Here is a 14,732-nt window from a genome sequence, read left to right as displayed (position 1 = left end):
ATTAAGTAAATCAATATCTAAGTCTTTGGAAATTGTATCACGGCGTGATTTTCCAACTCCCATGGATTTTAGGAATTTCCAGACTTTTGCTGGATCTCCGTTTTCAACTGAATGATGTATATGTTGGCGTTGTGCATCTCTACACACCTTGTTGCAACGATTACGTACCGGAGTAGTTATGAAAGTTACACATACCTTTTGCCCAACAGCTTTAAGTTTATTAGTATCGACAGGGTAGTTGGTAGTCCTGGGTGACTTCCACGCGTTGTCGTTGAATGGGGCGTTAGGGTTCTTCCTGCGGCTGTCGGAGCGCTTGCCGCGGCCGCCGTCGTCGCGACGGAACCCGCCGCCGGGACTCGCGTTCATTAACTGGAAATGTGGGAATTAGTTTATTTAGATAAGACAGTAGACAGAATTTATATAGTTCGGCCATTCAGAGAATGCGTTCCTGACACGTCGCGATTGAACTGACGACGTAACTACATTCATTGATTATTGATATAATAATGTTGTTTTAATGCTCCTCAATTGTTAAAACGGTAAACAACCAGCAAAAATATTTTTATCGTAACTGCAACGCCATTGCAAAGTTACGTCGTCAGTTCAATCGCGACGTGTCAGGAACGCATTCTCTGAATGGCCGAACTATAATAACTTGTACTATATTAGACCAGGGTCGACATTTTCTTATATTTTGAAGAAAAAAAAAACATTACAGTGAAACCCATTACAAAAGGTATGGGTACCCAATATAATAAAAATGAAAGGAAAAATAAATAAATTATTATAGTATGAGGAGGGATGAATCTTTAAGAGTAAAAAAAGGTTTTTCATGATTTCCGGCTAAACTACACGTCCTATGGAAAAAAAATCGCAAAGATGTAGGTAATAAAAAGATCTACAACTTTTGTATTTTAAATTTTTGTCATATAACCTCAAAATTTTGGTGAAAAATTGAAATTACTAAGTTATTGGTTTTTTATTTTTATCTTTTTCAAGAAAAAAAAAACTTTGAAATTTGGCAAACACTTCAAATATACTCAAAATCAAAAGTCGTATATTCAAACTTGGCTGCAAAAAAGCACTTTTTGAACGTTTAAAACTTAAAAAAGACAGCCCCCAAAACACCCTTCACCACTTCCTATGTGTTTTTGCTGGGAAGAAGTGGCGCAACAAACTCCCCAGCAAAATATCATAAGAACAAACTAAGTTAACATATTACATTTAAATACCATATTGCAGTGGTTCTTAACCGGTGGTCCGCGGACCACTGGTGGTCCCTGGAGGCATTGCAAGTGGTCCGCGAAGCTTATCTTCGTGACGTTGCTATACGTTATCTAACTTAATTTTTATCGACTTATCTATGCGAGCGGGGGTTTTCGTATGGACGTATATCGGGTGTGTTGTACCTAGTCCCCCCATTCATGAAAATGTATGTTTGAGCTACATTTTACGTAATTTTGGTTTTGAGTCTTAAAAAATAATTAAAATATCGCGCTCGCCTCGCTCACGTATTCAGAAACTGTATGCCCTTATTGTTGCATTTGTCAACAAACAAAAAGTTAAGTACGTTTGGGCTAAATTTTACGTAATATTTGGTTGAAGTCCGATAAAAATTTCGCGCTCGCTTCGCTCGCGTATTCAGAAGCTATATGCCCTTATTTTTGCAATTGTCAATAAACAAAAAGTTAAGCACGTTTGGGCTAAATTTTACGTAATATTTGGTTGAAGTCCGTTGAAAATTTCGCGCTCGTTTCGCTCGCGCATTTGGAAACTACATAGGCAAGTTTTTCTTCATTTGCATTTGCTTACACAACTGCCGACATGCGTTTAGCTTTGACTAGAAGTGACCCAAAAATTCACTTTTTTATATAAATAATAAAGAAATGAGTGCTAATTTAGGTAAACCGATGAGGTGGTCCCCGGCAAGACAAACTTTAGTTAAAGTGGTCCCTCATGTCAAAAAGGTTAAGAACCACTGCCATATTGTATTATCATGAATTTACCTCTATATGCCGCTGCTGCTGTTCGGCCTCTTTCTGTATCTGATCCATGGTCTTCGGCTGCGAGTCGATCACGCTCTTCGCCACCCAGCGACGTTTCCTCAGCTCAATCACATCTTGTATCATAAACCTGGGTGGGAAAAATAACATTTATTACACATAGATCTATGTAAAAAGGAAAATGTATTTATAAAAAGTGATGTCCTCCTAGCCAGTTGTCGGTCACGGCGGCTGTTCTCATATAAGGAGATCAGCCAGCTGCGCAGGACATATTACAGTGCACGAGCATTTGCTTGGACACAGGTGCACTCACTATTCCTTCACTCTCATAGCGCGATTTGACGACAAGCCGACACCACCGGAGATCATTCCAGGTTGCTTTATAAATGTTTCTAAAACCCACTAAGCTATTTAAGCTCGACACGGGAACCGAACCCGAGACCTCAGTAATAGTAGTCGCGCTTGTGAAAGCTAGACCAACGAGGCAATAAATCAAAGTATTAAGAATCTCCCTATCCCTTGGTCACACTCATCATCCTGGAAGCCTTTTTCCCGGATGTAGCTGAGTACCAGTCCCTTGGTCACATTATCACGCGTAAATGGCTGGACCGATTAAGCTAAATTTAGAGGAGAGGTAGCTTGGACCCGGGAGGACATAGGATAGTTTTTGTCACCATCCGGCTACGGGAAGCAGTTATAAGCGGGTGGAACCGCGGGCGGAAGCTAGTTGATAAAAAATAAAAATAAAGAAAAACTTACCTCACCCTGCTGCTAATCTTATTACTCTTTTTATCAACAATTTCCTGCATTTTCTTAAACACATTGTCGAGTTGTCCCTTCACTTCATTCTCAACTTGTTCTCCGATGGTGGTGAGCAGTTTACAAAGACATTCCAGTTTCTCTTCCTCGACCTTATCTATGAGGTACTTCATACAATAGAGCATGATTTTGGATGTCAACATTTTTAGTTTGTAGAGTTCACCTGGAACAAATTAAATAGCAATGTTATTTTGTAGTAAATATGAATATTAATTTTGAGTTTTAGATTAAAAAAAAAAAATATGTTGGCTGAAGAAACTGATTTACTGAAACGGGCGATGCATGAGTAGCTCGACTATTTAATTTTATAATTAAGTTAACAAGAAAATTTACTAATCTATACTAATATTATAAAGCTGAAGAGTTTGTTTGTTTGTTTGAACGCGCTAATCTCAGGAACTACTGGTCCGATTTGAAAATTTCTTTCAGTGTTAGATAGCCCATTTATCGAGGAAGGCTATAGGCTACTTTTTATCCCGGTACGGGAAGTAGTTCCCACGGGATGCGGGTGAAACCGCTGGCAGAAGCTAGTTCAAAAGAAAGTTATGCAAAATCATCATGTCACACTCCTAGATCTAAGGGAGTTAACTCAAAAATCTAGTTTTTTGAGTTATGCGTACCATCAAATTCCTTAAACGAATACTCATCAACCAAAAACAGTGTAAAAAGTGATTTTTTGAGATCACCCTCTTTAGATCTGGGTGTGCGATTTATACAAATTCGCAGCTATCCAGTACGCACACAGACTAAAACAAAAATATGCTTTCGCTACTTTCGCGAATGCATAAAAAACAGACGACTTGAGAACTTATCCTTTTTTGAAAGTAGGTAAAAAAAAATACAATCAATCAAATTAAGAAAAAAATCTATTGATAAAAAGTAAGAAGGTGAACTTACCAATGAATCTGACATTGCCGACAGATCTCATCCTCACTCGCCTGTTCTCTTCATCGATCATCAGAGCTAGCTCCTTCTTCTTGGCCTGCAAACATTTATAAATAATATAATGATATTGTGATCATCATAATAAATAACGATTCAATTTAATCTGTATAAAATTGTAACTTATGTATATATAAAATTTTGTCTAATTCGTAATTTTGTACCAGAGATAAATGAATTTGTATTTATTTTATAAATATATGCTAATATAACAAGGAGTAATCATTGTTTTCTTTGTTTAATTCGACCCCAAGACTCTAAAACTAGTTTGAAAAATTCTGTTGGGGCGCTACACTCTTCCCGAGTAACATAGGCTATATTTTATCCCGGTACGGGCAGTAGTTCCCACGGGACGCGGGTGAAACCGCGGGAAAGAGTGAAGCTTTCCAACATTAAAAGACTTTTTCAATCTTCGAGGACAAACAAACAAATGTTTCTTTATATTATAGAAGTATAGACTAGTCAAAGTCAAATCATTTATTTCATTTAGGCCTTTACAAGCACTTATGAACGTAAAAAATTATAAATAGGTTTGATTCTAGTTGCCCATTCCAAAAGTAGCTTCCTTTGGAGAAGAACGGGCAAGAAACTCCATGCTGCCAACTGCTATGATTAAGGCGAGGAATTGGTCAACAATAATTCCATAACCGGCACGCGCATCTAAGGCGCCAAAAGGGGTCGGAGCGTCTGAGCGGGGCGAGGATAACAATACGCGCGCTAGCTTATAACTAAAAGTCGTAAGCGACAAAATGGTTTTGTAATTTTATTATTTAGAAATGATAATTTGATGAAAAATCCTTCTACAATTTTAAAGAGTATGTACATACTCAACTACTAAAAAAGTTAAGAGGCTTAAATCGGTCCCGTATGCCCATAATATGTGAATCTCTTTTTAAAAAGAGGTATGTTTGATATATTTTTCTCTGTTATGAAAGTTACCTAATCATGTTTCTACGTCTAACAAAATAAGGTTTATATCATGAACTTTCAGGTAACCAAGTTGTATTTTGATCCGTTTTGTATTTACTGAGAAAAATTGAAATCCTTGGCGCCAAAAATTCCAATTCGTCCTCTTAACGACTAGTAGGAACAACTTCGCGCATCTGAATATACAGGGTTATTGGTAACACACTAGCAACCTTGCAGGACTGTATTATTAACATCATAAACTACAACTTTTGTTCTATGACTTTTTATAAAACATAATACATTTGCCAAAAACAAGCCTACAAGATTTCATTGTTCTATCTAACACTTTTCAACTCTATTTTGTTGTCGAGATGAAATTTGCACGCCTCCACCATTTCTTCATCAACTAAGGGCCCGATCGAGACCAGTCGGGCGATTAGTCGACCTTAGAGTGTGTGAACGAGTCGAGATTATCACACATTACAATAAATTCGTTTGGTGGAGGGTTTGCATTTTTAGAAAGAATGCAAGATCTTTACGTACCCACGCCTCCCGCGCACTATTCTCGTAATTACCTAGTAATACTTTTGAATTGGTAACTCGCTACGCTACGATTTCCCGCCTTTTTACGAAAAGGTCAAATAAAAAAAAAAACAAAATATCTTCTTCACGTACTGTGTGCTGTGTGTGGACGACCACTATCCCTGATGGCATGCCGGAATTGCCCGTAATCTCGTAACCGCTGTGTGGCGGCTAGCATCTGTCTAGGTGTAGGGATGTTTGGGAATCGTATGGCGTATTGGCGACAGGCTTCCGAAACATTGCCATCACACCTAGCAAGCATTCGCACCATTTCCGTGTATTCGACATTTGAATATCGTTACGCCCCATACTGTAAAGATAATTACGTTCGCACTACCGAATTTCGCTGCAAGAACACGTATGACGCTCGTAAATAGGTCAAGTTCAAACGCTCCCCCCCGCCCCAGCCCCGCTCCCCTCCGCTGTCTTTTGTACTACTGTTTACCTAACTAGCGCTTTCTTTTGCTTCGCATAGACTTCGTAAATTTTAGAGCGTACACTTGAAATATTTTAATTTTTGTGTGAAAATTTTGATGAACTAAAATCTGAGAATTATTAAAAGTCGTAGAACAAAAGTTTAAGTTTATGATATTAGTGATATGGTCCTGAGAGGTTGTTAGTGTGTTACCTATAACCCTGTATATATATATTATATAGTTTAAACCATATTAACTTACAGGATCAGTACAAGCCGCTAGTTCACTTTCTAATTTTGCGATCTGCTCATCCACTTCGTGGGTCTCAAATTGTTTTTGACACTTAGTTATGATGAGAGCGCGGAAATTGACACACTGGTCTGGTGTACTCGGGTTATCCGCAGGCACCTGTAAAAAAACAATATTTTTAAAGTCATTTATTCAAAATAGGCAAAAAATCTGCACATTTTGAAGGTCAAATTTACAAAAGACAACCCCCAAAACGCCCGCCCTTCACCCTTTCTATGTGTTATTGCTGGGAAGAAGAAGTGGCGCAACGAACTCCCCAGCAACACATATCTATTAAAAGGTTAGAAGAACCTTTCAATACTATGAATATATACTAAATCAGAACATATCTGATTTAGTAAAAAGTCGTAGTCACCTAGTGGGTAAAGAACCAACCTCTCAAGTATAGGTAGTTAACTAGAAAATCTTACAACCAGTCTCACCAAGGGGTATCCAGGAACTGGATTGAGGAGGTCAGATAGGCAGTCGCTCCATGTAACACACTGGTATCTGGTTAGACTGGAAGCCAACCCCTAAATAGTTGGGAAAATACGCTGGAACGATTTTAGCGCGGATAAAACGTTTTTTTTAACTACTACTGCAGATATTTTCTCTTAATGATTCAGAACCACACATATTTTTTAGGACACTGATAGATATAAAAATAGTATTGGTCATAATAATACCACAGACTCACCTTCAACACTGACAACTTATTACACATAGCGGCATAAGCCTCAGAGAAGTTAGGCTCATCTATAGCCTTCTCGAACACCAGATCTATGACTCCTTCTAGCCGCTTCTGATTATTGATCTCCAAGGTTTTCACTCGCTCTAGAAGAGTGTCAAACTTCTGCGGAGTCAACTTGTTCAGTATGCCTCGGAATTTCTTGTAGAGCTCCTGTAATATTAAATTGTGGATATTAGAATATGAAAAAGAGTTATTTGGATACTGAGGTAGATTGCGGAGATACCATAAGAAAGATAGGTCAGGCGCCTTATTGCGGGCTGCGGGATTGTTCGCGCAAGTTACCGCGGCGCTGGTACATGGCGGGCTTAAGAAGGAACATGGCGGGTTTAGTCAGTACGAGTCTGACACTCCCTCACGCTACACCCACAGTGGGGGTCATAAAAAGTCTGTCAAAGATTGGTGTTGTCAAAGTGGTTCTAATGAAGGCGTATAGGGGTGGAGCTTGTAACGTTACTCGTCCAGGAAATTTGCGTTACGAAATCTCCGCTAGTCATTTTGTTCTCCATGGTAAATTCCGTTACATGGTATGGTTATGTCATGTAATGAAGAGTGATGACACATATGCAACAAACTGTGCTAAGTATGAATGTGGAAGAGGAAGACCTAAGAAAAGATGGATCGATTGCCTGAAAGACGACACGAATAAGAAGGAAGTGAGTGTGTGACAGGGAGGAATGGAAGCGGAAGACATAATGAGCCGACCACAAATAAATAAAATTGAGAACAGGGAAGGAGGAAGGGTAAATTCCGTTGCACTATGGAGGTAAAATATGAAAGAAAGAAAGAAAATACATTTATTCATGTGCGTGTGACACATGGACAACAAATGAATATATATGTTATGGACCATGTGATTAATTCGGGCATTATTAATAATGCCCGAGCATTATGAATAATGTCTAGCTTTATCGGGCCAAGTGATTAATAACTATCTTAACTTCATTATTTATCACATTGCACGGGCATTATTATATTGCTACATGACAGTTGGGCAATTTGATAATAAAGCAAAAAATTGAAGTTAGTGACGAAAACGTATCCCACGTAACGGTTGCCCGGGTAACTGGGTTGAGGAGGTCAGATAGGGCAGTCGCTCCTTGTAAAGCACTGGTACTCAGTTACATCCGGTTAGACTGGAAGCCGACCCCAACATAGTTTGGGAAAAAGGCTCGGAGGATGATGTGACGAAAACGTATCGCTGCAAAACCGACTCCACGTAGTCTTGTCTGTCCTACCCCTAGAGTGCAATTCAAAACCGCGTAAGTGTGGAGGGGCGAGGCGGCCTGCGAGCTGAGGCGCAGGTAGTTTTAACGCTCGCCGACGCGGCTGAGGCTGGCCGGCTGAGCCGGCCAGCAAGCTGAAGCTGCGGCGGTGAGCGTGAAAACCATCTGCGACGATAAGCTCGCATGGGACCGCCGGAGCCCCGCAGCACCGGAGCCGTGACAGAAGCCATGCTTGCTGCATGTTGCTTGCTTACATTTTAAACGTACTGAGTTAAAAAATTAGAAGCTAAATAAATAAATTTTATGATGTCATTTAATAGTATTTTAGAAGTTTACTGTTAGAACGCATGCTACAAATTTAGATGCTAAAAAATAACCATCATGCGGAGTTGTATTTAGAGCGGTTTACTTAGAAGATAACGAGTGGCTGAGATAGTATTATTTAGATGCTCGTTAATTGTGGCTGACTTAGTAATTTAGAAGGCAACATACATTATTCGGGGCGAATAATTATATTAAAAAGGAGCCTGTTTAATAAGCACCCTTTAAATATGACTTTCCTTAACTTTTAAATGCAAAAACTAGTGGATTTTTAAGGCAGAAGTCCTTCATAATTAATCCAAATCATGAGGCTGATTATTTAAGTGGTTTAATATTTAATTTATTTTAAATTAAATGGCAATAACAAGAAAAAAATGAATATAAATATGTTATTACTTTGCTTGTATTACTTTGCCCAAAAGGTCACGGGCAATATGTATAGTGCCCGGTCAATTTGATTATTTGAATAATTATTATCAAATTGCGCTCTCATATTGGGCATTTTTCATAATGACCGGGCATTATGTATACTGCTCAATTTATCACTTGGTCCATAACATATACATAAATTTGACATAAGATTAAAATAAAGAAGAAAAAAAAAACGATGTATATAAAATTAGATATAAAAATATAACAAAAAGCGAAGTACATAAAATCAGACTTAAAATAAAAACGAAGTACAAAAAGAGACACAACACGAGAAGAAGGTACACAAAGGGAAATATGTGTCACACCCACGTGAAACGGCCCTCGCTCAGCCTATCATCATATCTTACCTGAGTCCTAGCCTCTTCCTCATCAGCAGTCTCCTTGCGGAACCTGGTGGGTTTCCATGCGGAGTCCACCTCGTTCAGCTTGACTTCCTCTCTTAATGATAGGGAGACGCGAATCACTGGCTTGTGAGGACTGCTGACGCTTTGGCTTGGACCTAACTTGACGCTGCCTCGGCCTGAGTAGAGAAAAAAATACAATTATTTATAATTCTATAATGTCTGGTCGTCCTCCTAGCGTATTATCGCAGACGACCCTTACATGAGAACAGCCGTCGTCTGCGATAATACGCTAGGACTATATGTACAGGTAGTTTCCTATGACACAAATTCATTACTTTTATTGAACTGTTAAGACGCTCTATGCAGTATGTATGAAATGCAAGCTATGACGTCTTTGATTTTTCATGTCACACTGTATATTTAGCTTATATTCCGTCAAAACGATAAATGAAAGTGACATTATTTTTAAATGATTTATTTATTTATTTTATTTTTGACCTAGTCAACTACCCATAATCATTAAAATATAGAATGCTGAATATTACCAGTAGGTGCTTTTCTCGAATCCTTCTTAGCATCTCGAGGAGTGTTACCCCTGGAGCCCATACCAGGGCTCTTGGCAAACGAAGGGAACAGGGAATCATTGATCGGTCTCGAAATGGGCGTGAACGGCTGCGGGTCCTGCATAGGCGTGGTCTGAAAAATAAGTAAAGAACATTAAAACCTGTCATCATCATCAAAGTCGTTCCCCCATAGATTGGGGATTGTGACCATCATTTTAATATCGGGATAATTTCCTGCAGGTGCTCCTATCAGCAGCAGTGTATAGCTTCGTGCAGATGGAGTTGCAGATGAGATTGGGTTTGGTCACACCACCTTGCAGGAACACGGCCCCTTCGTCTTTTCCCCTCAACTTTACCCATTAGAATGTGTTTTTCCAGGGACTCTGGACCACTACGTGCTATATGCCCAAGGAATTTTAGCATGCGGGATCGTCAGATATCGTACAGACGCAAAGTGATTTTAAACCTGTTGTCTAGAACTAAAAACACTGATACACAGCTGCATCCGATTAGACTGGAAGCCGACCCCAACATAGGTGAAAAAGGCTCCGGTTATGATGAAGACATGGGGCCTAGTAGGTAAAGAAGCAACCTCTCAAATATGAGCATGTTCGATTCCAGGTCAGGCAAGTACCAATGCAACTTTACTAAGTTTGTATGTACTTTCTAAGTAAATATTGTACACTAATGACTGTGTTTCAGAGGGCACGATAAACTGTAGGCTGTCATTGAACATATGGGGCAGTCATTACAGACAGTCAGAATCCAGTAAGTGTGACAACCAGTCTCACCAAGTATGGGGTTGCTAATTACAGGGTTGAGGAGGTCAGAAAGGCAATCGCTCCTTGTGACACACTGGTACTCAGATGCATCCGGTTAGACTGGAAGCCGACCCCAACATAGTTGGGAAAAGGCTCAGCAGAGATGATGACTTTGATGCATACAGGATATCAAAAAACATAATTAAATAGAATTGTATAATTACCCTGATAAGATGGCAGTTTTCCAAAGTAGAAATATTGCTGGGCTTGTTCTTAGAAAGTGGATCATCCTTTATTTGCTTGAGTAAACTAATATCATAGTACTTCTTGCCTCCAGTATTGAGTGGTGACCATTGATCTGAAAATTATAGTTAATTTTAGTATACATAGATATAGTGAAAATAGCGATTTTCTGACGTCAATATCTCAAGACCTACAATAGGTATATTAATGAAATTTTGTATTTTAGATAAGGGGTCTCAACAGATACTAGAAATTTGATATGCGTAAATAAAATAGATTTTGAATTCGAAATTGGCCCGAAATGGTTCGTGTAATACAACCCACGGCCGGTGTGTGGCTTTTTTTTGCTCGAACTTGGCGGACACACTGCCGTGTGTCTAAATTAGGTAGATAATGGTTCTTTATAATGGAGGAAGGAAAGATAGCGGAGATGCCATAAGGCAGGTAGGTCAAGCGCCTTCTTGTAGCTCAAGGAACGTACGGTGAGCGTGATCAGTTACTAGTACTAACGAGACGTTCGAATCCTGGTCAAATCAAAGGCATATCAAAGATTGGCCTTGATTGATTGGTGATTTTATTTTGAAAATAATGGGCGGGTACTATAGGTGTGTGTAAGCGGAGCTAGTAACGTTCCTCGTCCCCCTCGCCCCGCATGTTGTCGCGCTACTTTCTTAGGAGATTTTGCGTTATGACATCTCCAATAGTCATTTCGTTCTCCATGGGTTAAGTTAATGACTAATATAACTGTACTCTGTGAATAATACTTTATTTTTACTTATTGTAATATTTTCATTATTATTGTACTAGATGTGTACACCTATAATAGGCACAGCAAACTAGAATGTTATAACAACTTATGTTTCTCACATATTTTTTGTTTGAGCTGCTGTTGGTATGCCAATAAATAAACAAGTTAACATACCTTCGCTATACTTGTATTTAGGCACGGAGGCAGCTGGTGCTGCCTCAGACTCCGCAGCATCTTCCGACACCGGGTTCGGTGCAGCCACTTCATCACCAGGCTGCATTTCCTCACTTTCTACATTAACTACATTATCAGTCTTATCTCCACCGTTTTCATACGACTCGGCTTCCTTAGCCATTTTGTCCGAAACTTTATTAGAATTCTTCAAAACTGTTTCATTTTGATTAATGTCTTCAATATCAGTCTCTGTTTTTGTGATTTCAGTTGTGTTCCCGTTGTCAGGATCTAATGGAGAAAACTAAAATATTGAGGATATAGATTCAATTATTTGTTTTCTTTGTAGTATGTCTTATACATAGTAGGCTGTTGTTTGAGTTAGAAGTCAGTAAGTCTGATAACCATTCTTAACAAGGGGTATTGCCCACACAAAGGTAGACTGGGAGAAAACCCCTAAGGTGTTAAGTCCGCCATTGTACAAAATGTGCAGAAAGTATTCAATAAAAAAATATTGGGTCAGGTAACTGGGTTGAGGTCAGACAGGCAGTCTTTCCTTGTACTCAGCTGCATTCAGTTAGACTGGAAGCCGACCCCAACTTAGTTAGGAAAAGGCTCAGAAGATGATGAATAAATCGAGGCTTGAATGCAGGATGCATATGCCTGAGAGTAGTAACAATCAAGAATTTAAAACCAAATATCTAATAAACCAATAAAATATTGAATAATACAAACCTGTGGTGCTATAACATTAATATCTTTCATTATTATTTCAGTTTGACTAGTGCACACTTGATATTTATTTATATTCTGAGTTAATAACTTGGGCTTCTTCACTTGATAGTTTTTTAACCCTTGGCCAGCCTTTAGGCAACCTTTTCAATGCTAGCAAATAGTATGGCAGTGGGCAGTAGTTTCTATTAAGAGTTCACTTGTTGTTGGTTCTGAGTTGTATGGTAAAACAGCAGGTTTCAGCGTCTAAAGAGAAAAAGTAATTTATTTATTTAATTCTGTATGTACACAGTTACACACAGAACACAGACAAGAAGAAATAAATAGTACAAAGAAAGGCACCGCTTATTTAATACTAGCTTCTGCCCGCGTCAAGTTTGGTCATATCACGTTTAGAAGAGAACTCTTCAAAAGTCCGGGATAAAAACTATCCTATGTTCTTTCTCAAGGTCAACTCTATCTCTGTACCAAATTTTATTAAAATCAGTTCAGTGGTTTAGACGTAAAAGCGTAACAGACAGACAGACAGAGTTACTTTCGCATTATTTTATAATATTAGTAGGGATGAAATATCTTCCAGCAGGCATGTTTTGCGAGAGTTGGAATAAAAAAGATCTACAGATAGACTATATAAAAATAAAAAGATATATGTAACCAACATATAATATTAATATATTCAAATGATTTATTTAAAGTAGGTTGAAAATCAGCACTTCTTGAAGGTCAAATTTAAAAAAGACAGCCCCTAAAACCCCTGCCCTTCACCACTTCCTATGTGTTATTGCTGGGAAGAAGAAGTGGTGGAATGAACTCCCCAGCAACACATGTCTGTCTGTATAGTTTGAAGGACAGGTCATATACAAAATATTAAAAACATTATTTTACAAAATTGTATACATACAATTGCTATATGGTTATTTGTTTCTTTGCTTGCACATATTTCTATCTACCTATCCTCCATATGAGTAGGTAGGCATTTGACTAAAGGTAAACTAGGTACTTATCTTAGTAGGTATGGCTATAAATATGGCTAAAAATGCAATAAATAACTATTATTTAATCAATTGAAACATTATTTTCAGCAGTAATTTATTTTTTTAATCTGTATTTGTGAAAAATTCCTATCAATACTGTTTATATGGCAGCATCTTCTAAACTATAAACTGAAATAATTGCTGTGAAAAATGAAATTGGATATGGATTAATTATATAATTCATACATTTTTGATAAGTAAATACTTGATTATAACTAGGTACCATATTTTATTTCGTTTGTATGAAGGTACACATACACAATTTATAGGTTGTCTGTCCCAGCCCAGGAAACTTGATATTTTAAAAAACTTATAGGTTGTTTTAAGATTTGGTCTCAAAGAACTTAATATTTTGCATAAATTGTACAGGTTTAAGAACATATGATCGTGTAATGACCAAAATCGTAGTTGTCAACCTCCTTTGACGAAACCATACTGTTATTTAGTAATCTGGTCGTAAATTACTATAATCGGGTATCACGGTCAAGTTTCGACAAGATTCGCCGAATAGACATAGGTTTTTACTTAGTAATCTAGTTTTTTCACACTACAGTTACGAACGGGGATAATATTGGCTCGATTCCATACGGGCTGTTAGTAATATTACTATCCTAGGTCTAAAAAACCCACATGGAAAACGGCTGAATTCAATGTCTACATGTGCGGTTAGGAACGGAGGAATGGCGAAATATAGGTACTTACTGCGACTCGCAACTCGCTTATTTCACTGTACACTGCACGTTTTTATTGTTCTGAGGGTTTTGAAAGTTTTAAGTAAGAGTTTTTGAATACGCGTGACGCACTCAATGAATGACCGATGACGTTCGGTCGCGGACTGGTTTTTGGCACTTGGCAGCTGGCAGCGGAAAAAGGTAGGGATGGACAGTTACGATAGGGATGCGGCTAATTTCGATGTTTACCGGTTTTTAGTAAGGAAACTAAACGCAACTTGAACTTCATAATGGAACATCTTATAATCGCTGTTTTTGGCCTTGTTCGAAAAGTCTAGTAATGAACTTTGATCGGTATTTTTAAAAGCAAGTTTATTTTAACTATTCATCACGGATGGATATAGAGACACTCAAATGACTACAAATTAAAAAGTTAGCTGTACAACAATGTTAACTAAAAGTTGTAGGTATCAGTGGCGAAGGGTGGTTTAATGAAATAGGGAAGCCGCAGCAAAAAAAAAAACTGGGGGGGGGGGGGAGTACTCAGGGATGGGGGGGAGAGGTAATGGAGGTAATTTCTCAGTCCACCTTTTAGCACTGACTGAGAGACTGATAGTTTGAACATGTTTTCTCGAGGAAATCGGCAGATTATTAATATCTATAAAACTTTATTATCTTTAGTTAGTTAGGTATATTAACTAGGTACTAGAATCTGAGAAAACTTGGCACTAGAAACAATACATTTTAAGTATTTAATTTACAACGGCCTGTTAGCCATT

General features: G+C 38.2%; 1 protein-coding gene across 2 annotated transcripts in view; it reads right to left on the bottom strand.

Moving 5' to 3' along the window:
* The window catches only part of LOC124644028 (eukaryotic translation initiation factor 4 gamma 3-like), a 32,131-nt gene extending 17,991 nt beyond the window's left edge, over window positions 1–14,140 (bottom strand). The window contains exons 1-12 of one of the 2 annotated variants that reach the window (XM_047183203.1): window positions 13,985–14,140; window positions 12,252–12,494; window positions 11,520–11,820; window positions 10,579–10,712; window positions 9,576–9,726; window positions 9,034–9,206; window positions 6,657–6,860; window positions 5,933–6,079; window positions 3,720–3,804; window positions 2,763–2,985; window positions 2,007–2,133; window positions 196–369 (exon numbers count right to left, since the gene is read on the bottom strand). In XM_047183203.1, coding sequence (XP_047039159.1) covers window positions 196–369; window positions 2,007–2,133; window positions 2,763–2,985; window positions 3,720–3,804; window positions 5,933–6,079; window positions 6,657–6,860; window positions 9,034–9,206; window positions 9,576–9,726; window positions 10,579–10,712; window positions 11,520–11,820; window positions 12,252–12,281 — 1,749 coding nt within the window. In that variant the 5' untranslated portion in view covers window positions 12,282–12,494; window positions 13,985–14,140. The remainder of the gene's footprint in view (window positions 1–195; window positions 370–2,006; window positions 2,134–2,762; window positions 2,986–3,719; window positions 3,805–5,932; window positions 6,080–6,656; window positions 6,861–9,033; window positions 9,207–9,575; window positions 9,727–10,578; window positions 10,713–11,519; window positions 11,821–12,251; window positions 12,495–13,984) is intronic. The other variant, XM_047183204.1, reaches the window with a different exon arrangement.
* Between the last annotated feature and the right edge of the window lie 592 nt (window positions 14,141–14,732).

Source organism: Helicoverpa zea, chromosome 29 (genome assembly GCF_022581195.2).
Source record: "Helicoverpa zea isolate HzStark_Cry1AcR chromosome 29, ilHelZeax1.1, whole genome shotgun sequence".
NCBI classification, from domain to species: Eukaryota; Metazoa; Arthropoda; class Insecta; order Lepidoptera; family Noctuidae; genus Helicoverpa; species Helicoverpa zea.
The sequence above is the reverse complement of the archived record's forward strand: the minus strand, read 5'-3'. Positions and strand labels throughout refer to the sequence as shown.